This window comes from Dicentrarchus labrax, unplaced genomic scaffold (genome assembly GCF_905237075.1).
Source record: "Dicentrarchus labrax unplaced genomic scaffold, dlabrax2021, whole genome shotgun sequence".
Taxonomy (NCBI): Eukaryota; Metazoa; Chordata; class Actinopteri; family Moronidae; genus Dicentrarchus; species Dicentrarchus labrax.
In genome coordinates this window covers 23,282,344-23,306,941 of record NW_026136721.1, presented here as the reverse complement: position 1 = coordinate 23,306,941, position 24,598 = coordinate 23,282,344, and the positions used below count along the sequence as shown (strand labels likewise).

General features: G+C 41.8%; 1 protein-coding gene across 3 annotated transcripts; it reads right to left on the bottom strand.

The window, feature by feature from the left end:
- Window positions 1–774: 774 nt before the first annotated feature.
- Window positions 775–24,241, bottom strand: fam184b (family with sequence similarity 184 member B). 3 transcript variants are annotated; one of them, XM_051386018.1, is made up of 18 exons: window positions 23,582–24,241; window positions 18,000–18,188; window positions 15,775–16,449; window positions 15,005–15,140; window positions 14,402–14,550; window positions 13,678–14,223; window positions 11,917–12,024; window positions 11,505–11,803; window positions 10,508–10,658; window positions 9,507–9,626; window positions 9,178–9,310; window positions 8,707–8,837; window positions 8,070–8,185; window positions 6,492–6,848; window positions 6,277–6,403; window positions 4,381–4,488; window positions 1,961–2,358; window positions 775–1,405 (listed from the first exon to the last, which is right to left on the bottom strand). In XM_051386018.1, exons 1-18 carry the CDS (start codon window positions 23,729–23,731, stop codon window positions 1,333–1,335), a joined length of 3,966 nt encoding a protein of 1,321 aa, XP_051241978.1. In that variant the 5' UTR covers window positions 23,732–24,241; the 3' UTR covers window positions 775–1,332. The 3 variants fall into 3 exon arrangements, with proteins under 3 accessions (XP_051241978.1, XP_051241977.1, XP_051241979.1); XM_051386017.1 differs by having other exon boundaries at window positions 14,402–14,553; window positions 23,582–24,240; XM_051386019.1 differs by having other exon boundaries at window positions 6,277–6,391; window positions 14,402–14,553; window positions 23,582–24,240.
- Window positions 24,242–24,598: the final 357 nt, after the last annotated feature.

Genomic DNA, 24,598 nt, shown 5'->3' with positions numbered 1-24,598 from the left:
TCCGTCCTTGAGTTACCACCAGAAATGTGTTTGTCAACGTCATTTTGAGGTCAGATTGACCTTTGAGTCAAAGGATTCACCAATTCATCGTCCGACTAACTGAAATATTGTAATCAGTTTTATGTTATAGCCAAAAACTGTTAAGTGATGTCACAGTGATCTTGACCTTTGACATCAGACAACCCAAAAAAATAATTTTTCTAACCACGACTATCACCGGTGGGGAGGCATAAAACTAAATTCATGAAATAAACCACATAATTTCTCTAAATTTGTTGCTATTGTATGTTGCAAAGCAACTTAAAATGTGAAACTTTTCATATATACCTCATGATACAATATAAATATGTGAATCTGTTCATGCTGTGGTCTGTTGTGGAAATCAGAGCATGACCAATAAATCTGCAATATGTCAACAAATATTAGCTTAGCAGATCGACATTGGTGTATATTGTATGTTGGCCAATAAGAGAGGTATAACTTGATCAATATGTCAGTAGGCTTTTTAAACTCGAATATCTATAAACATGAACATCAGACTTTTGCAGAATTAAAAACAGACCTTCCCTACTGTTTATTTTAATAGACTGTCTCTGACTCACTACTTAATAAAATATACAATGTGATATATTGTGTGTATATTTACTGTGTTAGAGGGTTTTATGTGTATCACCCACCTTGACAAGGTGCCACTTATAATTTCACACCTGTGATATAATTTGCATGTGATTTTTTTTATTTTTCTTACACCACCAGTATACAAAGAAGAAGCACTTACAAAAACAAAATATTTTATTCAATTTCTCCGTTAAGATTATCATACATTTTTGCATTGAAACAAGCTTCATTTTGGTATGGTGAGTCGCGTGTGTCCGTTTTGACGAGGATCTTGGTTGAATACGTCGAATGCTTCCATACTCGAAGAGACACTTGGTTGTTGATTTTTAAGAAATGTACACTTGCCTGGAATAATCGTGTGATGAGATTTTGAGCAAAAGTTGGATTTTAAAAAAAGGAAGACTGCTTTAAAAAAAGATATGGAGACATTCCAAACTATACAAACAAGATCCGGCAGGCCTATGTTCTGAGAAGAGGTCAGGCATGTGTTTGAGAAGCACTTTTTGGTTGAGCTTTGAGGCAATGTTTGAGATGGCCTTGCTGGTGATGAGCCCATATGTCTGTCGATGTGGTTAGTGTGTGTGTGTGTGTGTGTGTGTGTGTGTGTGTGTGTGTGTGTAGGAAGCAAACGGATGTGTATAAGAAGCAATGAACTGTATATGAGGAAATGTACTTGCAGTTGCTGTGTGTGTGTGTATGTTTGTGTTTTTGTGCTCAGAAGGAGAAGTATTTGGTGAACCACTCCTGTTTTAGCCCCTCTGTCCCCCTCTGCTCCAGATACGGACCCCTACAAAACAGAAGAAACACATGCATTGACTTTTTTTAAATCAGTGGTATAATATCAGTTAATCAGTTGAATAGTTGAATCTTAACTAATAAGCTGTTGATATTTAACAAATACTAAATTTAATCTCTAATTTGTAGGCGTACTATTAAAATAAAGCGTTACCACAAATATAGTTACACAAATAATGCTTGATTGATATGTACACACTCCGATATGTCAAGAAATGACAATAATGCTTTCCACTCAGTTTCACATATATGCATAACTTAATTGAAACAGTGATCCATTTTGCTTTATTAATTTAATATCATCACATTTCAATATGAAATGAAGCATTACTTGTGTGGATACATACAGTATTTTGTGGTTTATTTCTCTAATTTGAGTGTAAGATGTTCTCTATTTTGACTTTTGTCCTGTATTTTGTGTTTGTTGATTTCCTGACAACGTGGACATGTTTTTGTTTTCAGCTGACTGTGGTATCTTATCCGGGAGAAGGCAAGGTTTGCCAAAACGTTTTTTTAGATTTGTAACAAGATCATAAAATGTGCATACCTGATTGATTGGGCCTGCAGGTGTGCATGTGGCTCCTGACAGGAGGGCGACACGTAGCGGATGCCCGTCTGCGGCGACGGGCAGACAGGGAGCGGGGCGGTGGGTGCTGGGGTGGGAGGGATGCAGGAGGCCCGGGATCTGGTGGAGCGAGGGACGGAAGGGGAGGACTGTTGGCTGAGGGAGAGGGAGGTGTGTTTGTGTGGAAGGGAGGAGGTGGAGTAGTGGGGGGAGGTCTGAGGGTGGGAGGTGGACTGGTGGGGCAGGGTTGAGGAAGAGTGCTGATGGACGGAGGAGGAGGAGGAAGACGATGAGGAGGAGTGGGGTAGGAAGATGCTCCTGTCGTAAGTACCGGCGCTGGGGATGCTGGTGACACGAGGAGGAGACTCCACCCGCTTCCTCTGTTGGTAAAAAGCAGACTAGTTTATGTTGGTGTTAGGATACAGGAGTGTTTTTACCGCCTCGTTTCATTGATTTCAAGGGAATTTTGACCAAATCCCACAGGGTGGCAGGTACTGTAATAACTATATAGAAATAGCCAATGTTCTTTCTAATGATCAGGTGTGCTTAAGTGCTGCAGGTCATATAGAGACATCAGTATTAAATTGAGACTGTTTCAGTTAACCAGTTAAAAACTCCTTGAAGTATGTTTAATGTCCTCTGTGATAGATGTAGCCGATGCCTGGGTGTTAAAGTGGAAGAAGTTCATCAAAAGAAAAGTGTAGTTGTTCTAAAACATGCCTTTAGTATTTACTGTGTGGAGGTAAACCAGAACTGTGCAGCCTGCAACCATGATGTTGACAGATTCTTGGTGATGTATTTGAGGGTTGCTGAAAATGACTTAGAGGACATGATAAATTTGATTTCATATGAAGCGTGCTGACGTCATTTTGCCTGAGCTGAACCGAGTGCCAGTGAGGGATAAACTGGGGAGTCTGGATTTAAAGTGATACTCTGCCCAAACTACTTTATATCATGAGTATGAAACAATCACCCATTCTAGGCTGTAAGATGTTGGTATTTACCGTCTTTATGAAGAACAGCTGTGGTCAGCTTCAATTCATCAGCATCAGTTACAAATTATTCTAGAGAAGTCTCCAAACATACAAAGTTATTAAACAGTCTCAATTTAATACTGATGCCTCATATCAAACGTTCTGTGCCACACAAAGTCACACTTGTATTAATGTCAAATAAAATTTGAAGTAGAAGTCAATTAAAAATGAATTCATAACTTTTTGTATAGTTGTATATTGTAATAATGTATGGTTGTCACTAGGGATGTAAGAAAATATCAAAATAAAATATCTTGAGTATCTTAATATTAGTTTTTTGTGAAATTGGATCGATTCTCAAAAATACTGTATTAAATTTTGTGTTTAAACCTCCAAACACTCGATACTAGTGTTGTAAACGTAAACTGAGGGCTACGATGTTGGACTGCCATAAAACAAATGCAGATTCCGCTGGTTGCATAAAAAGATTTTAAAAAACAAAACATTTATGTAACTAATGAATGCCTGAATATGGTGATGTGTTCTTTATACAATGACTAACCTAAAATTTTAAAAAGATGCAATATATTGAATCATAACCTCTATATAGTGTTACAACACGTAATCCCCAGATTCTTGCCAGTACACAGACGTAGTTGTCACAAAATCCCACAGCACACCTGGACACCATATGGAAAACAATGCTCTATATGACCTACATAACCATCAGCGAGGTTGACACTGGCTATTTCTATATAGTCTCCAGAGAAGTGGGTTACCCAGACTGACCAAAGCTTCCATTCAAAAAATAAACCACAACCATCTTTCAACTCTACAAGGTGGATGTTTGATAAGATAAAGATTTTGGGTGAAGTATAATTTCATATACAGCGCACATGCTTCAATATTATGCTTAGAATTAACAGCCCAGATGGTCTGTGAACACTAAACTGACACCACAAATTAATGTAGGCAAGTTAATGCACACTGAATCCTGCACTCCAATTATGATTTAAGATGCTTTCAGTTTTGAAATGAGAGTCTTTCTCAGTGTAGCTCAAATAAAATCTGCAGATTATATATCTACATACGAAAATCCAATAAATAAAGTGAAATAAAATAAATAAATTACTTTAAGATCAAATTCCAGTCAAATCAAGTCAAACATACGGTCCAGGATTACATCATTAGACTTGTTTGCATTTTTTACGAACCACATTTTCCTCCGTTCATTCAAGGTTGTGTCTTTGCTGGCCAAACGTAATGTAATTATAAGCAGTGTGGACACAGAGGGGCCGAGTCTTCACAACAGACTGGTGATCTGTCGAGTGAGAAGTTGGCTTCAGCCCAGTGAGCACTTCTGGCTGGAAGGAGGCCTCGTTTTTTTGATGAATACATTATGTGCCTGAGCGGAACAGACAAACTCACCCTCATGGTTGGCGTGACGCTCCCGGGGCGGGACTTGCTGTCACGACGCCTGAGGGTGCTGTTGTCCCCAGCAACAGGAGGGTGGAGCTGCAGCTGATGCCTCTCTTCCTGGAGGGAAGGAGGACGAAGAAGGACTTTCATTGGCCTTATTCACAGTTAGTGTTGTTGCTGTTGTATTAGCGTTGTGTCTGGAGGGTGTACTTGTTTGCTGAGCTGCCTCGTGCCACACAGATGGTAGACACAGCACTCTGGCAGAGGGCAAATTTAAAAAATTTAATTTTCCTCTATGTATGGTTAATGAAGACACTGTTCCAATTTGATCTTGTTTTGAGTGGTTAAAGTCATTATATTTCAGTCATTATGTTTCACAACAATGTTAACTGGCTCCGATAATTACTCAAATTCCACCTTTCAGGTCATTTTCCGCCATGACAGCTGACCACTGTTGGAATTCTTCAGCAGTTTTTCGAATCGGGGGAAGCTTGTATTCCCAGTTTTGCAGGTTTCAATACTCTTGTTTGATCTCAACTCAGGGTCCACCTACTCATTAGTGCTGTAGCTTTTCACTATATCTGAACATTTTGCCTTCATTGGATAGCAACAGATTAGATACATGAGGGTGGGAAAAGGCTACAACAGCACAATTCCCTGGAGGGAATCAAACCGGGGACATTGCAGTTAAATGGTATGGGTCCTAACCACTAGGCCATCAGGACACCTGACCTACATGCATAGAAGTACTCATATTAAAATAGTTTCCCTGGCAGCAATTGAGCAAACTAAATCTGCTAATGGGAACAGTGAGATATGTCGAAAGCTGCACAACAAGTGAGTAAGTGGAACTGTAAGTGAAGATTGTTTCGTCAAGCTCAAATATCATGACTGTCTGGCTTGTGATCTTCAGTCATTTAGAAAAAAAAATCTTGGAACAAAATATCATTAAGAGTATTACCAGAGACAGTTCACGGTGTACTTAATGCCCTGTTGTACTGTTATACGGCTTAACTGGAAGGATACTAGTTGCTTGGGATACACAGCACATTGTACAAACAAGGGGCTGTGGTGATCAGCACCAAGCCCATATGTTCCTACTTAATATGTGACTTTCTTAAAAACAGGTCACAAATATATAGTTTCATTCTTGAAAAAAACAACCCCTAACTCCCAAAAATGCTGGACACTTCTGAGTGGGCATAAATCAAACAGGAGCATTTGTTGGCGACTTTTTTTAGCCACAGTTTTGGTTCTATCGTGAGCATTTTCAGCAGCAGGACCATATATATGTGGGATCATCTCTAAATAAAGAACAGTGCCCACGTTTATCATAATGTAGGAACATTTCAGTGCAACAGTGTTGCTCACTGAAGTGGAGCTCTATGGCACAGAGGAATAAGCTATATCAGACTATAACAGACATTACTTCAGTTCCCCACTGGTCTTTTTGTCTGACAATAAGAACAATATAAAATATCACCAGAATAAACTACAACAAGAACATTAACTATAACAATAACTATAATGGTGTGAGCATCCACACTGATGAACAATAACTTTGTGTAAACAGTGGCCTGAAGCACACACTGTGCTTGTCGGCAGCTTGGATACAAGGACCAAACTTCAGAGTCCCTATCGGCACTAAAGCAGGTTGGGCAGTATGTCTCAGGTAAAATTATTATGTGTAATTTGCAGCTTAAAATGACGTTATATATAAGCGTCTAACAAGTTGTATACCACATTATCATTCATCAAATCGCTTTAAAAGTGATCTCAACGGTATCAACAGCCACTGTCGTTGTTGTTATAGTTATAGTAAGTTACAAGTTATAGTTATTGTACTTGGTTAGGATCAACGTGAGCGATCTGAAGAGGTAAACAAGTGAAGTCCGTAGCTCTCACCACTAATCGTTTAATGAGCTGGTCTCTCTCGCTCAATCTCTCCTGAAGTCTCCCCAACTGCTGGTCATCACATCGAGGCTCCCTCCTCCTGCACCGCTCCTCTCGCTCACGCAGCCTGCAGTTAAATCATATACACAAACACACAACTTTTCTCTCATACCTGTCCCGTATATTTATTTCAAATTTCTGTGTCCCCTTGTCTGTCCTCTACTCACTCGTTCTCCAAGGCCACTATGCGAGCCTGCAGGTGCGTCTGGGCGCTGCTGTATTCAGACACCAAACTCTGCATCTCCCTCTTGTGCTCCCTCTTGATCTCCTCCACCTCCTCTCTCCTCTTCTCCTCCTCCCGCTCCTTCTTCTTCTCCTCGTCCACCTCCTCTTCTTTTACATCTTCCTCTTTCCTCTCCTCCCAGTGTTTCTGCGACTCCTCCAGTTTCTCCATCTCCACCCTCAGTTTCTCCACTTCCTCCTTCAGACGTTGTGCTTCTTCTTCCAGCTGGGCGTCTCTCTTCTTCTGCAGATCTACGATTTCCTCTTCTTTCTCTTCTGTTTCAGGATTCGCCTGTACTGACCTGGGAAGGGACAGCAGATACAACAGCAAGATGGAAATGATGTCAATTATGTGCCAGTACCTCCTTCTGTAACCTGTGCCATATTCAATTTTAACTTAAATCACATCTGTATACAATTATTTAATATATGTGTACATCCAACCATAATTAAAAATGTTTTCTTGATATCTTGTATTTTTCTATTTTATTTTGTTATTTAATGTGTATTTCTTTTTTTCTTATCCGCTATGTTATATCTGGAGCTGCTGTAACAAGTGAATTCCCCCAGTGTGGGATCAATAAAGTCTATCTATTGGACATAAATTATCCTGTAACTGGCTGAATCATCACTAATGGAAATATCAGAGCTAATTTAGATATTCTAATATAGACCAGCAAATGATAAAGCTCAAATATTATTAATATTATATATATTTTCTGTCAAACAGCCGACTGCAGTGACATTATGAAATATTTTTAACCCCGATGTGTAAAATATTTTAGATATATTTGAACAGAACACGGTTTCTTCACTCCAACATCTTTTGTCAATAAATACACATTAGTAGTAAACAGGCATAAGAATACAACAATGTGGAAATTAAATCAAATTTAGCCAATTTTCACACATGAAATAATGTTTTCCACCCTCGTGTCTGTGTGTTAAATTAAGCTACAGCCAGAAGACAGTTAGCTTAACCTATAAAGACTGTGAGTGTGTGCAACGTTCAATAATATACTTGACAGCATCTGTAAAGCTCACTAATTAACACGTTATATTACTTTATATTGTCACCTTTGGACAGAGCCCCGCTAGAAGTTTCCCTCTATTTCTAGTCTTTGTGCTAAGCTAAGCTAACTGGATGCTGGTTGTAGTTTCATTTACCGTACAGACATGAGAGAGTTATTGATCTTCTTAGTGAACTGAAAATGTGGGACCATTATTATTATTATTATTATTATTACCCTACTGCTTCTAATTTGGTATACAACTTAGTGGTTAGTTATTGGTTTGTGTCCTGACTCCAAGGATATTAGAGATCAAAAGATAAATTGATTAATTGATTAGTATGCATGAAACAATTAAACTGAGGTACGTTCCTTTGAGCTTAAGGAAACTGTGATGATTTTTAATCAATTTAATCTAGAAAGATTATCAGCCAATTAACTGATAATGAAAACAATAATAGTGGCAGCCCTGAAGGATATCAGTGATGTACATGTGCCCACTTCCATACTTACCTTTCCTTTAATTGCTTTTTAAGTGCTGCATTTTCTCTTTGCAGCTCCAGCATGGCACAGCGACTCTCATCCAGCTGTCGCTCAAACACCTGATACTGGTTCTGCTGCTTCAGATCCTAAACACACACACACAACACACACACACACACACACACACACACACACACACACACACACACACACACACACACACACACACGGCATGCATACAGTAGATACACATTATAAATATCTGCATTCATTCTAAGATTCAGTTTTTAAAATGGTTAGTTTGGCTGTACACGGTAATGACCAGTCAGTGGTCATAATGTTATGGCTGATCAGTGTAAAAAAAAATTACCTATAACTATATATATATATACATAGTTATATATATTTATACATACATACACACTTTTTTTTTGCTTGGTTTGTGTGTCTGTAAAAGAGCGATTATATAAGTGAAAGACGAGCCATAACACACACAAACAAAGAGACTGAGAGGTGTGTGTTTCTGTGTGTCTCCTTGTGCACGCTCATCCCACTGGACCAAGTGTGTGTGTGTGTGTGTGTGTGTGTGTGTGTGTGTGTGTGTGTGTGTGTGTGTGTGTGTGTGTGTGTGTGTGGGTGTGTGTGTGTGTGTCTGTGTGTGTGTTACCTGTTGCAGAGCCATCATCTGTGTGTGTGCCTGTAGTTGAGCCTGTAGGTCTTCTATCTGCTGCATATGTCTCTGGGTCATCTGTCTGCTCCACTCTGTGTGCTGCTGGGTCAACTCTGCACGCTGCTTATCTGATAGCACCCACACACACACACAAACACACACACACACACACACACACACACACACACACACACACACACACACACAGAACCACATACAAAAAACAAAATCAATTTGGCCCACTGTTACAGGTACCCTTCTGCTGTTGCCATGGTGAAGTGTATCCATGGCAATAGCAACTTCACTGTTGAATTTATAATCTCAATGTGTGTATCGCTGTGTGTGTGTGTGTGTGTGTGTGTGTGTGTGTGTGTGTGTGTGTGTATGTGTGTGTTATACAGAACGTGTCACTGTCTGCATGTGCTTTTACAAATGCTTAGCCTGAATGTTTGTGTTCGTGTGTGATACCTAGCTCCAGGTGGTGCATCGTCTGTAGTCTGTTCCTCTCAGACAGCACATCTTCTTTCGCCTGTCTCTCTAACGCCTGCAGAGCCATGGCGTGACTGTGTCTCTCCTCAGCTGAAGACTGGGTTTGGGGTTCCTCCGACAACATTAACACACATGTCGTCCTTTTACAATAGCTGCACAAGCCAGTCTTTACACTACAGATGTACTGTACGTAACTGGGGATAAATGCATGAGTACTTCACTGCAGCAGCACTATCATCAAAGCTGCTTAATTATTCATCACAGAGTAAACCTACAAACGAGAGTACATACGATTTTTTGAAAAATACCTGGAGCAGCTCCCTCAGTTTCTTGTTTATCTCCTTGGTGTCTTGGACCTCTTTCCTCAGCCTGTCAATTTCGGGGTTGCCATGGCTATCGTCTCCTGGGCCCGCCTTCTTTTTCTCCGCCTGCATTGGCGAGAAATTGTGAGCAAAGGATTTCAAGTGCTCTGTATACAGTAAAAGTAATCCTGAGATGATGGATTTGCAGCAACCGTTGAATTAAATGGAGAAGTGGCTTTTGTTTAAGAATTTGCAGACTCAGACAGCTTTCTTAAAATAAATAAATAAAACACTTCCTTGTGCTCTCACAACAGGCTTATGGAACTAATTAAAAGAATACTCCAGTGATTTAGTATTGCACTTGTTGGGGAATGGTCAAATTGAAGAATCGCAGGATCCTACATAATGCTGTGTTTCGTTACAGCCTTCCTGCCTGGTAAACAACCACATCTTTCAAACTCCACATCCCAGTTTATGACGCAGGCTTTCTCCAAAGAATGTTTAGTCTCCAGACCAAAGCTGAGACACCCGGGTAACATCATCCGGGTTATTTTCTCAGACCTGCTCCATCAGAGTCACAGAGGTCATTATACAAATGTATTTACCATAAGCCGACCTTAATGCATGGAGTTCAGTTAGACGTAATCATATAACCCAAATTAAATGTGACACAGTAAATGTCATTTGGAAGGCAGATAAAGGTGGAGAGCCATCTCTGATCCACAATAGTTTCAGTCTGAATATATTTGTGTTTTGGACTGTTAGTTGGTCAAGACAAGCATCTCAAAGACATACTCTTCGGTATATTTCACTATTTTCTGACATTATTCAGAAAAATTGGCCAACTGACAAAATCAAGCGAGGAAATGAATCGCTAGCTGCAGTTAACCAACAAAAGTAGCTTCAGAAAGTGAGTAGTTCATCTCTCTTTGTCAGGCAACAATCAGATACCTTTAGTGAAAATACTGAAGACAGATGGTTCCTGGTGGTTTGAGAAGGAGACTCACCTGTGACTGCAGCTCGCTCAGTTCATTCTGCAGCTCAGATATCTGGGTCTGGAGCTCCTGCTCCCTGCTCTGCCATCTCTGTTCGCTCTCAGCAACAGCAGCATTCATCTCTATCCTGAACTCTGCTCTGAGACGATCCTCGCACTCTGCCCTGGAAGCATGCAACAGAACAAGAAGTGAGGCAGTAGTTAACCTAGATGCAAAATTACGATTTATTTCCTCTCGCTGCTCTCCTCTGTGTACTCATTTTATAGCGTCTTGTTTGCTTGTGCTTCTAGCCTATTATAAGAGGACTATTATTCAATGTTTTAGGTTTAGTAGACGTGGTAGTAACCTGATTATTTCTCACGTCTCTTAATAACTGTATTTCATAAACGTCCATATTAAGAGATTAGGAATTCTCTGGTTGTATTACTGGAGCAGAAAGCTGTACATTTTTAGCTAACAGGTTTTGTAAATGTGTGCCTTTGCTTAGAAAAGACCTCAGAATAGGAAAGTACCCTCATGCAGCAATAATGATGTCATGTCATTTAAACTGCCATTTTAGGGTGATTAAACACACTTATTTTCAGTGTGTGTATACAGTAATCATAGTCAATATATAATGAAAAAGAAGCTGTTAGATATGTAGAATCACTACAAGAGACATGACAGACCAATTGGATTTCTGAAAACCATTAGGACTAATGTTTATTTTAATTGTCATATTGATTTAATTTAATTTTGATGTACTGACACAGTTAAATGTATTGTTTGTATCACAATGTGTCGTTTTTATTGCTGCAGTTAATTTCTTGGCATGTTTTGTTCTGGTGAAACACATTACATGTCAATAAAGCTCATTTAAGCCTCGCATTGAAGAGAGGAAAAAGATGCGGTAGCTCAGCTCAGCTTTGATCTTCCCCAGTGGAGGGCAGGGGGTGTTTACAAAGCAAGAGTCAAGACTTTGTAATTTAGAGCCTAAGCAGTTCTGGCAGGTTGGTGTTTATTCTGCTACCTGATCCGGTCCTCAGTGTGCCGCTGGCCCTGGTCTAGGAGGCTCCTCTCCGTGTTCAGTCGGCTCTGTTCCAGGACCTTCTCCTCCAGCCGGTGTTTGTCAGCTCTCAGGGACGCAATCTCTCTCTGCTGCCGGTCCCGCTGCCTCTCTGCCTCCTCCTGTGTCCGAGCCAATCGACTCCGAGTCTGGTGAAGCTCTTCCTCCAGACGAGAGCACTGTGGTCCACATGAGGATGCAGCTTCAGGGCCTACCTTTTCTTTCTTGTCTTGCTGTTGGATCAGTGACTCCAGCCTACAGATCTAGGAGCGCAGAGACTTTTCACTTCACATATTACAAGTGTAATAACTGATATTATAAATAATTTTTTCTGGTAAAAAAATACACACTCCGCTAGTGTAATTTGACCTCTGACCTCATTGGTAGCATCTCTCAGTTTTGTCCTCAGCTCCTCCCTTTCCTTCTCCAGTCTGCTGCGTAGCTCCTCGTTGGTCCTCCTCTGTTCTTCCAAATGAGCACACACCTTCCAAGAAAATTCACCCTCATCAAAACCATTATTACATTAACGACTTATCTCCTTTTTAGGCCTTTAACCCAACCATACTATCATCTCGCTATTACTAAGCCTAATTAATAATTAATCACGACGAAGTGCACATTATAAGAAGGCTCAAAGGGCAGGCAATTATGTGATAAAATCTCTTTATATTTCTACATTTACACTTAGTTCAGAAGTATTCATTAAACATGCTCTTTTAGACCAGTGGTTCCCAACTAGTGGGGTGGGGACCCCTCAGGGCGATTAACAGGACAGCAGATCAGACAAGAAATGTATGCTACACAGAATAGTTTAGATTTTTTAAGACATTCTTGTGATCTTTGCTTTTTTATTATAAATGATTGTATAATATTTCATCTCTTCAGCCCTCGAAAAACATTCAAATGAAACTGGATAAAATTTATCTTACGGTCGACCTGGTTATAAATCTATGACCAGGCTCTAAAATTAAGCACCAAATATAAGTAAATTTAGAGTTTGGTTGAAAAATAACTTGGGGTCACGTCGTAATGCCAGGGTTACAACGCAGTGCATTTAATGTGTACCGGCTGGACCTTCACTGTCCACTGCACCTAACACCAGCAAATCAAAACAAACCAGCTAACTACTACTTGGAGCTTTCTACATAATGTCTGTCTCTGTATTTGGGGCAAAAAACATCTGCATTACATGTTATTAGAGATGACACATTCCCAGGGTTAAGCCACCAAAAGGAACACATTGAGACAAAGCGAAAGATGAAGATAAAGTCACAGAAGTCTGCGTTTTTGCAAGAGATCAAAACTTAAGGTAATTAGTTTTAGTTCAAATAATGCATGATGCAGTTTTATGGTCAATATTTCTCAGTTTCCCTGCCATTATCTATGACATATGCAGCTGCTGACATCGGGTCAGAAGTAGGGGGTCAATTTTAATGGTCACAAGCCTGAAATGTTGGAAACAACTCTTTTAGACTAAGTGGGCAACTCCTGTCTGAGTAAAAGAGCGTCCGACACAATTTAATAACCTAGTTACTGCAGTAGCCTTATTTCCTAAACTTTATACAAACAAAAACAACCTTTATCAGCTTCATGGATTTACCAAGATAGATCTCAGCTGGAGAATCCTGATGTCTGTGTTTGCTTAACATAGTTTCTGAGGACACATGTGCATCACACAGACTCGAAGCAGGGAAAGTATTGCTGTTGCAGCTGTGTGATGGGATGAAAGGGGAAATTTCTCATAACGGTCCGTCGTCATATCCAAAATAATTAAATCCAATCCAGTCTGACTGAGACTGAAAATAAAATAATTAAACCTATATGAGCTGGCTGCCACAGCTGAACAGCAGGCTATTTTTAAATTCAGATGAGTACGTTATGGAAAAACTGTATCCTCTTTCACTACAGAGCCTGTCCTCTTAACGCTTAATGCTCAGTCTAAATGTTCCGACAAATACAAAAGAAGAGAAGAAATATCCAAAATGACAGTGAAAAATATTAAATGCGTGTTAACACATTCTCCCAGTAATCTTGTGTGCACGTTTCAATGCTTGTGTCTTATATGTGCAGTACTTCACCGATTTGTGCCTCGCTATTTCTAGTAGTGGTCACTAGTTATACCACTGCTGATGCTGACCTCTTGGTTTGTCTTTTTCTCGGAGATCAGAGCTTCTTGGACGCTGTGAAGTTCAGCTGCATGCCTCCTCATCACCTCCTCTATCGCCTTCCGGACCTGCTCCTTCAGCCGTTTCCTGTCCTCCTCAGCCTTCTCCACCAATCTCTTCTTCTCCTCTTCCAGCTGCTGCTGCACGTTGGCTCTCTCCACCTCGACCTGTTCAATGCTCTTGTCCAACTGCGAACGGACACGAACCCTCTCGACTTCCAGCTCCTTCCGTTGCCGATCGACCTCTTCTTCCTTTTCTCTCCTCAGACGTTCTTTGATTTCCTCTGCCTCTTTGTGCAGCGCTTCCTTCTCCTCCTCTCTCTCTCTGCGCAGTCTGTTTCTGTCCTTCTCAAACTGATCCTTTTCTTGTTCTCTTTCCTTCTGTAGGTTTTCTCTCTCTTTCTCTATCTCCTTCTGCAGCTTGTCCCTCTCGTCATCTGCGTGTTTTTGGATGCGGCGCAGCTCTTCTGTCTGGGCTCTCACCATCTCAGAACGCAGACTGGACAGGGCCTCAGCATGCTATGAACACACATAACTTACACTCAGTGGCCACAATCTTATGCAATTTACTGGAAGAGAATAGATATTATAGACATCATAAAAGTAGAGTTTGTGGCAGTTGAACAGTTGGATTGCACTCAATTCTACCTAATTCCTACCTATATGTACTTGTAACTTTCATTTTGTGTGTGTTTACCTGGCGTATCTGCCGGGCGTGGTCACTGTTTCGGCCGCTGCTCTGTAGCTCCAGCTCTCTATTCCTACTCTGCAGGCGGCTCACCTGGCTCCTCAGTTCCTCGACTTCAGTGCACACACACACCTCACAGCCTCCGCGATTCAACAACTCTTCTGACACACACACACACACACACACACACACACAAAAGAACACACGCCAAATAAACACCAGCAAAAACACCAACTTGAACACAAGCATGCACACACCCAAATGTGCATGTATTGACTGATTATGCATAATAGAAGCAGAATAGACTTACAGTTGACAGATAGTGAATAATGGAAGCGCCTAAAACAAAAATCATTTTCATGCAATAAATAAAATTCGGGGCGTTTTTGCTGACTGGGTATGATGACACTTTGATGAAACTGTTTGCCTTTGTGGAAGATGAATAATGTGTGTTTGTTGCATTTTCTGTATATATTATAACGGTGTGAGATGAAAACTTAATTAACGCTGAGTCAGAATGAATAATGGAAATGTGCTGTGCTCAGCTGATTTTCACAGATGTGAGCATTTCTCCAGCAGACAGGTGAGAAGACAGGCAGACTGGACGACTACCTGCTCTGCTCTGCAGCTCATCTTCCTGCAGCAACAGCCTCTCCTTGGCGACTGTAAGCTCCTCCTCCGCCCGTTTAGCCACGCCCTCTGCCTCGGAGACACGCCTTCGATCCAGCTCCAGCTCCTCCTCCAGGTCCTGGAGGGAAGGAGTTTTGGCGTTTTGGAGTAAGGAGGGCAGATGCAGAGGAGTGTTGTGTGTTGACAAAGGGCACAGGGGAATTTACAAAAAAAAGATGAAAAGATGAGGGAGAGAGCAAATTTGACACAGATAAGGAGGAAGGAGAGAGAGAACACAAGTCAGAGAGACAGGGAGGACGATATAAAAGAAAATGGGATGAAATGTGGTGAGTCAGGGAGCTATCTCGCCCAGCTGTGAGCCTTTAATGGTCTGCTGTGAGGGCTTATGTCAGCTCTGTGCCAGCTCTCATAGGGCTTCTTAATGCTCATCCACGAGGTGGTAATGGTGGTGGTGCAGCGAATCTATCCTGCTCAAACTACTCATTAGCAGATAGTTGGCAGTGGGAATAGCACTCAGGGAGGGCAGCCTGTGGTTAGACATGCAAGATCCCCCCCCTTCTCGTCTCTCCATTTCTGCTTCCACCTCGCTCCCTCCTTTCCCATCAACACAATCATTAGCTGGGTGCATCAGAGACAGGAAGCTGCAACATTTCAATTTCCTTTCACCTCCCTTTTCACAGCATTGCATGCTAATTGTAGCATGACTGAAAGGATTATGTGTGTGTGTGTGTGTCTCTGTGTGTTGTGTGTACCTGCATTCGCTCTTGCAGCTTGACTGTGTTTCTCTTGCTCTCAGCCAACCTCTCCAGGTGACTTTCCACCTCTGCCTCAGCCCTCTTCACTCTTTCTCGCAGAGCGCTGTGCATTCCTTTCTTCTCCTCCTCTTCCCTCTCCTCCCACCTCTGCCGCTCCTCCCTCCACTCTGCCTCCATCCTCTTCCTCATTTCCTCTTTCTCCTCGTTCAGATCATTCATCTTCTGCTCCCATTCCTCCCTTTCCTCTTTCACAGCTCGCCTCTTCTCCTCCTCTGCTCGACCCCTCTCCTCCTTCAGTGCCTCCACCTCATCTAAGAGTGCTTTTACCCTTTCAAGGTCCTCCTGCTCTTCTGTTTCTCTTTCCTCCTCCTCTTTCTTTTTCTCCTCATCTTCTCTCTGTCTCTGCTCCTCTTTGTTCTGTTTCTCCTCATCAGCTGCTTTCCGGAGTGCCTCACATTTGGCATCCAGTTCCTGGATCTGCTCCCCGGCATTCTCCAGTTCTTTGCTCAACCGCAGGTTCTCCTCCTGGGCATCACTGATCTGGGCCTTGGCCTCCTGGAGCTCTTCCTCTGCAGCCTGCAGCCTCTCCTCAAACTCTTTTCTCAGCTCGGCCTCAGTTTCACGCTCCCTCTCCTCTGCTTGGATGCGGAAGCACTCAAAGTCAGCCTGCACCTGAAGGCACAGAGGATAGCATGTAACACAGTACACTTACATATAAAGTCACTGACCACTGAGTATACATCCTTAGTTTCCTTCAGAACTGCCCAATTTACATCAACATACATACATACCTACAGTTCATGTACTGTATTTTGGTGGTGGCACATTCATACTGCATATATCCTGTACCATTTTATCTCCAATGTCGTGTTGAGATCAATAATTGTAAATTAACATATGAAAAAGGCAAGGCAATTAACTACAGTGTTGTGACATTCAAACAATACTACACTAGTATGTGGCAAAACATCATTACCAGCCTTTTCCAAATTCTAGACCTTTATTCAGCTTGTCACAAAAATGACCAGATTCATAAGTAAGTTATAAGATGCAGTGAGGTGAAAATAAAAGACATGGATGGGTTTATTTTGTAGGTCTGTAATCTCTTAATAGGTTTGTGGGGAGTTTCCTCGAAGGAAATATGTGTTTAGGTAATTATAGGGAAAATATGAATTTCCTTGCAAGAGTAGATCCATTTAATCTCAAGAGGATATTCGTTATTCAGTCAGATTTTTTTAACAATGACAACAAGACTCTGAAAGTTTAACTTTTAATTAGAAGTGCACCGATTCAGAAATCACAACCCATGACACAAAGCATTATCTACATTTACTCGATCAAGTCTACTACCTTCTTTATCTGGACAACTCAGTGTATTGTTGCTTAAACCATGGCCACTTGCTGCAAAATAAAAACAGATTCAGTGGTTATATTATGTTATGTTGTAACATGAATCCAGACTAAATTATGGTTAAACTGTTGACTGGACCTATGTTACAGCTTTGCTATTAAGAAACACTACTTTCTGTGGACACAGCATAAGCTGAAACTATGTTCAACACCACAGTCTAGTTTTATGTTTATTGCATTCTCATAATATTTGCATCAGTGGCACTATGGCACTAGTCTGCTCCAATTCAGATGATGTATTCCTCTTACTAACGATATATTCATCATGTTGTAGCCCTTTCGTACCAACCTAAAATAGCTGTAAGCTGTAAGCTGTAAAATGGCTTTCGTGTAGGGATGTATTTGCTGGTAGGTGTTTACACTGTGTAACATGCTCCTGAGCAAAAAAATGTCCAACAGCTAAGACAGGAAACATATGGCAGATGACAACCAAATCAGACAGATGTGGCGACACATTTCAAAATAAAAGTTTAAAGTCCATATAAATATTTTATCTCTTTAGTCGTTAAGATGCATAGAACTCGCAAGAAAGTCATGCGGGTATTTATGATTCATGTGGATGTTTTGTTGCGGCGCTGAGCATTTAAATTAGGCATGAAGACTTGGGTAAAGTAACTAGCTATCTTAACGAGGTTGACTGTTGTAGGTCACACGAGGGGCGAGTTGTATTTGCTGCTCCCACTGGGAGTTTACACATTGAATTGCAGCAATACAACGTGCCCTTGAATGAGGTCAGTTTATCTCGTGATCAGGAGGGTAAGAGCACACACACACACACACACGCACACACACACAGACACACACACACACACCTGGGCTCCAACTCTCTGCTGCTCATCCAGAGAGTCCTGCAGCTCAAGGAGGCGAGTCCTCAGCCCTGACCCCTCCCCTTCATGACACGTCTCCATCAGGATGCGGTGCAGCTCCTCGTGGTGGGCGTGACTCAAGGCCTGTAGGGCCGCCTCCTGCTCCTCATTCTTCATGTTCAGAGAATAAATCACCTTGAGGGCGCCAACAAAAAGCGAGGAAAGATTTAACAATCACATGTCTGCCCTAAAGATGTGAATTTTGTAAACATTTTGCTTGTTTATAAATGTATCCTGTCCTCCATTTAGGGGAAAGGTCATCACTCAACTCGACCGACACTTGATTATGGTCATATCTCATGCTGATGTGCTTTTTAAAGTCTACATGCCCCAGAAATTGCAGATTTTTTGTTCATTAAAAGTTCAGTTTTGAATTATTTGTACATAATTAGCATATTTTAAAAAGACCATTCGGGGCTTTTCTTCTGATTGATTTTTTTCCCCAGTAGGTGAAAAGTCTGGTTTTAAGGTTTTCTCTCCCTCAGGTGAAGCGATTGACGAAAAAGTGCTTTTGTCTAGCGTTTCCCTTATTTTTGAACTGACTGCAGAATAATTTAAAGCAGAAACAGCTAGTCATTGCTGAGTTTAAGCTGACACTGAAAGATTTCATTGTAGACTAAGTAATACTTTTTTCCTATTTTGACAAGAAAAGATTGAAATTGGCCTATAAGCCTCCTTATTTGATTTGTAAGCACATATTGAGTAGAAAAATGTTACTTATGGACTATATTTTGATTATTCACCATTTTATTTTTATTTTACATGACTGATAGGATTTAAATATATATTTATATTATATTATATTATAGTCTATCTCAATGTTCCTTTCTTTACCATCTTTAGTCTTATCTTTGGGCAAAATAACTAATTTGTTTCATTTGAGCTGACCTGGTCACAGTTTACATCCTCATGGATTCAGATAATTCACTCAGTGGGGTTGTTTCCTCCATATTCATTTAACAGGGTTACATCACAGCAGGAAAACTGACACCAATACTGGTCCACAAACACAGACATTATGGAGCCAATATTTAGAGCTGGCAGCTGTATGATAACAAATATTAAACTGACACCGACTGACATGGAAACACAATAATCCCCAAACACAAATAATAGAGGTTAAACAGCAACACTGACAAACTGTGTGTATTTACTGTAAACAAATTCCTGTGAGTTAATACAGTCCAGGCATTGCAGCTTCATGCAGTGATCCTCCTGCCCGCCAGCATGTGTGGAGTCTCTCTCCCCCTCTTCCCAATATAGACTGTGACTAACACCTGAAATATGGTCTGTTTCGCCCCACTATTCACTTTACCCTCTACGCTATGTCTACAGTGTCATCATCTGCTCCTACTGACCCTGATGTCTCACTTACCCACTTGCAGAGGTGTGTGTGTGTGTTTGTGTGTGTGCATGTGCATGGGTGTATGCAGGGGACACATATAGGCTCATATTTTACCCAGACGCCTCTCTGTCTGCAGTACACAGCTGGCACAGCCCTGCCGGACATTCCCTCTGTGTCTGTGTCTTGTGTGTGTGTGTGTGTGTGTGTGTGTGTGTGTGTGTGTGTGTGTCATCAACTCTCTTGCACACACACTTACTTGGTCTCAACATTGTCTGTCTCTATTAATCTATGATGTATTTCTTATAATTCCGATATGAATATTGATGACTGATGTGGCAAACTCACCGCTCTGTCAATCAAACACTTGGGACAGTTTGTGGTGCTGGCTATTCAATCACGTCATCGTGTATGATCTTTGGCTCGCAAACTATAACTCATGACTCAGAGGAACGAAGGGGACTCTGAACTGAGGGCAGGCTCTTAAGGGGGAGTTTGCGTGCATGCTGTTCTTGGCCATTCTCAATGGCCGGTTTTAAAATGTGTGCGAGGAGTAAAAGAGGAAGATATGGCAGGCAAGAGGAAGATGAAGCATGGGTTCTCCTAAAATTTGTTGAGTGGTTCCCACACCTGGAAGTCGGGACACCTTAAGGGGTTACAACATACACTACCCAACCACAGTTACGCAGCTTCCACCCTTCTGGAAAGGGTTTCCACAGGTTGTTACTTGGCTGCAGAAATTTGCTCCCATTCAGCCACAAGAGCGTCAGTGAGGTCGGGCACTCATGTTGGGCAATAAGGCCAGTTCATCCCTACGGTGTTGGAGGGGGTCAAGGTCAGGGCTCAATGCAGGCCAGACTTTGAAAAACATTTCTTTTTTAACCTGGTTTTGCCCAATGGGAAACTGACATTTTTTAAGATGAGAGGTCCGGCCCAATATTGTTACATTATTATCTAATATATTATTGCATGCCATAGCATTAAGATTCTCCTTAATTTGAACTAAGTGACTGTAAACCATGAAAATGAATATTGAGTATGCATAAACTTACTAATTTTGCTGTGCGCCTGGGGGTTGCTATGACATACAAGATAGAAAGGGGAAAAAATCTGCTTCATAAATTTTAGATTTTCTTTCAAATCTTTACTTTAAAAAAAAGTTTGATGGTTTTACCTCTTCAGACCTCTGAAAATCATTTAAAAAAAATTGTGTGGGAAGATAAAATGATCAGTTCAAAGTCCTGACAAGTTAGCCCTGGCTAAGAATACAAGTAAATTACAAATTTTTACTCCTACAAATAAAATCTAACAGTCTGACTGGGTTTGGTTATGATAAGTAGGTTACGGTGGCTATTGTTAGCTCAAGTTAGCAAATCATGATAAAATCAGTTCACTGACTTTACTACTCTGCTTTACTTGTCTTCTTAAGTTTTAGCATTTATCTGCAACCTACAGTAAAATGGGCTCGCTCTAAAGTTAGCATAAATCACTATGCTGAAGTTGGCTTCTGTCAAACATACAAAGTTTATGAGAAAAAATAACATCAATGATTATATTTAGCAGCTGATTGTCTGTTTTTGCACCACTTATGGTTATGAAAAAATATTAAACATCGTAACAAAAGCCTTTATGGTGTTTAAAACCCATGATGAAAATTGTGAAACCTTTATTTTAAAATTCCAGTTCAATGAGGTGTCACACTTCAATTCAGCTTTTAGGGTGTAAATTCCTAAGACGTTAGGCATGGCAGCTCGGTCGGAGAGTGGAGAGAGCCTCTTGCTACTGTAAATCCTGTCTCAAGATCCCCGTATTGATCCTGCCAGTCGATAATGTTATTCATGTAGCCTCACAAGCCAGTGCCCGTGCTTATTGACAATAACTTCATAGTCAGCAAAGCACAAAATTAATATTCTGTCTACAGTGTAAAGAAGAGCTGAGACAAGGCTGTTGAAACAGGAGTGAGATGTAGAGTGAATGGTTGGTGCACAGAGGAGAGGTTAGGCAAAGAGACAAGCAAGCATGCACACACTTTCTCTTACATCAGCCCCCTTCCCACACACACACACACACACACACACACACACACACACACACACACACATACCTCCACACATATCAAAGAGGGTACCGGGTGTGCTGGATTACAAAGCAGGGAACATTGTGACAGTGTAAGCTAGATAAGTACAGGAAATCACATAGACAGAATTAGAGCTGCCAATCAAAAGTGTGGGTGTGTATATGTGCACACAAACACACACGTTAATATGCTACTGTTGATCTCTGTGAGTCACGTAAAGACACTACTCTCTTCTCTGTATTCATGTGTGCATGTCAGTTCACGCACAAGCTTATGTGAACATTCACAACAGCTGGCCTGGTCAGCTCTCGCCGTCTTCCCATTGGCCTGTTCCGCCATGTAAACACACACTCCGATGTGCTACTGGTTTATATTAAGCAGGACCCATTCAACCAGGACGGACCACTCTCACTGGCAGAGGAAGAGGAGGGAGGGGGAAGGGAGCTGTGGTGTAAGTCAAGCATAAGTACGGATGGGTGAGTGGAGCAGTGAGGGCCACCGACGTGAGGAGGTGTGTTAAGTACGAGTGCCTATGTGTGTGTTTGTGTGTGTGTGTGTTTGTGTGCTAGCCTCCATGCACACAGACAGCAGGGGTTATTAAATATATAAGGTTACCACAGCTGACCCATTTCCCGCTTCCTATCCTCTCCACACCCCGCCCCAAACACTCAAATAAACCATGTGTCACATGCCCAGCAACCCAAAGCTCAGAAAAAATGCTTACACCAAATATCGGATTTGATGATTCTTATATTTCATAAGCGCTCTGGGTCTCGGGTTTATTTACTGTGGTCATCAAAGAGCTAAAGCAGGCTGACAGGGGGCTTGCATAAAGTTTTGAGTTAGAGAAACAAGTCCAGGCTTCTTTTTCGTGAGGGTGGAAGGAGCAGAGGGGCATCGTGGCATGAGAGGTAGAAGGACTAGGCAGGCAAATTCCTCTAACAAGCGCCGACAGAAGTGCTGACCCCTCATCTGTGTCATCTTTGTTTGTGAGTGCCTGTGTGTATGGAGAAGAAGCTTTCTAAACAACACACACAGCTACAACTGCACCAAGCCTGCATTGCACACATGTACCTGGCACACACACACACACACACACACACACACACACACACACACCTACAGGCTGAACAGAGGTGAACCCATAAAGGAAGATGGGAACTGCACAGTCATCAGTAATTGTCATAGCTCAACAAGCGATGGGTCATGCCCTGCCTCTGTAAGCATTATTGTGCACCAGAGAGGGAGAATCCCTTTATAGCAACATTTACTGTATGAACAGCAGAAGCAGCTACTGCTGCTGCAGCTGTCATGCATCCCTGCATGCACACTGATAAGTGAGCATGCATATGGAGGTAGATACACAGCAAGATATGTTGAAATAACCAGGACAAAAGTGTGATTAATTATTGCTGGTTACAGCATATTTTTGCTGCTTTTATCTGATCCACATTACTGTTAATTGATACCTCTTGGTCAGACAAAGAAACATCATTTTGGGCTCTGCAATCTTTGCTATGAGATGTTCAGTTCTTTTTTTTGTTTTTGACATTTAACCGTCTAAATTGTAAATCAATGCATGGCGAAGATAATCCATAAACGAACTAATAAATACACTGCTCCCCCGATAGCCTTGGCTGTCAAATTGCTGGAGATCTGCAGCCTACACCTAAATCTCTCATGTCTGATTACTGTGTCAGTCACGAAGACGAATGAACCCTGATCCAAGTTTCCCAATCACTATCCCAAGAGAGGTAATGATGATTTGTAGCACAGCGCTCATCTATAATGCTGTTTAAACACGAATGAGTTTATATAAATATACATATAATATAAATTATTTTACTCTATACTTATGTCTTATTTCCTATGTTTAATCTGCTATGCATCAATTGTATATTTCCTATCAGCACTGACATGTTTGCTGTTGGTGTCCCTATAATATGGCATCTATCACCATATAATTACAGGTCGCCCTCTCAGTATGTAATTATGTTTCAGTGCGATGGCAGATAGTGAGGCAGCCATCAGATTATCCAATCAGCCTGACACATTCAGTGACAGCGCGTCCGGCAGCGCGCCTCTCCCGGTGCCACCGGCAGCTCTTACCTTGGTGAGCTGAGCGATCTTCTTGCACATCTTGCTGTGCATCTGGTAGTCGTACAGCTCCTGCTCGATGTTCGCGAACTCTGCCGCAGTCCCGTTAACGGCGGAGCCCGGCCCGGGGGGCTGTGCAGCCTTACCGGCGCCTGAAGCCATAATGAACCCCCCCAAGGGAACTTTCCAGACCGGAGGATAGTCAGAAATGATCCTGCCGCCTCTCAGATGCAAATTCCCCACCAGAATCGTGTCAACTTTTTACTCGTGCATCTCATTCGTCTGTCGCCAGACCCCCTCCCGTAAACAGCAGCTCGAGCAATTCGCTGGGAAACATTTGGTAGTAGATCGGCGGGGCTCTCCTCGTGCGTTCCGGTTGCTGCCCCCCTCTCCCGCTATCCGCCCGGTGATCGCGGAGGTCACACGCTGGAAGTCCATCGGGGACGCGCTCGCGCCAACCGACCCGTCCCTGCTGTCAACAGATTTTTTTTTATTTGTTATTTTTATTCTAAGAGGGAGCGCTCGAGGATGAAGGCATACAGTCCAACCACCTGTCTCGCGGCAGGGGCGGAGAGGGGCGTGTGTATCCTATGGAACATTACCGGAGACCGACAGCTCGAGAGGCGCACTGCTGCAGTGCTGCCCCGCCCCTACCGGCGCTGCTGTATCAATGCCGATCACCGGGTGGAGGGGAGGAGGAGGAAGAGGAGGAGGAGGAGGGGGTCTCTGGGGGTCTAGTCGTGTGATTTTACTCCATCAGTCACAGGATACACTGAGAGTATGTAGGCGCAAGGCTGAACATAAGATGGCTACTATTTAGTATATTACACTATTTGTGCATCTTGTATTATTACTACTGTGCTACTAATTGATATAATTAATAAGATTATATAAGAGACTCTTAATGCCTATATTATGCTTATGTTGTGTTTTCCTTGAATTAGGACTACTGTAAAGTTTAGTGCCATCCATAAAAACACATACATAGGTTAAAGGTGCAGTGTGCAACATTTGGGAGGATTTATGGGC

Excerpts from the sequence above, each read along its gene's own strand:
- fam184b (XM_051386017.1), bottom strand. The coding sequence starts at position 23,731 with ATGGCTTCAGGCGCCGGTAAGGCTGCACAGCCCCCCGGGCCGGGCTCC. Across the intron at positions 14,224-14,401 it reads ACGCCCGGCAGATACGCCAG|CATGCTGAGGCCCTGTCCAG; the intron begins GTAAACACACAC and ends GTGTGTTCATAG. Across the intron at positions 1,406-1,960 it reads CTGCAGGCCCAATCAATCAG|GGGTCCGTATCTGGAGCAGA; the intron begins GTATGCACATTT and ends TCTGTTTTGTAG.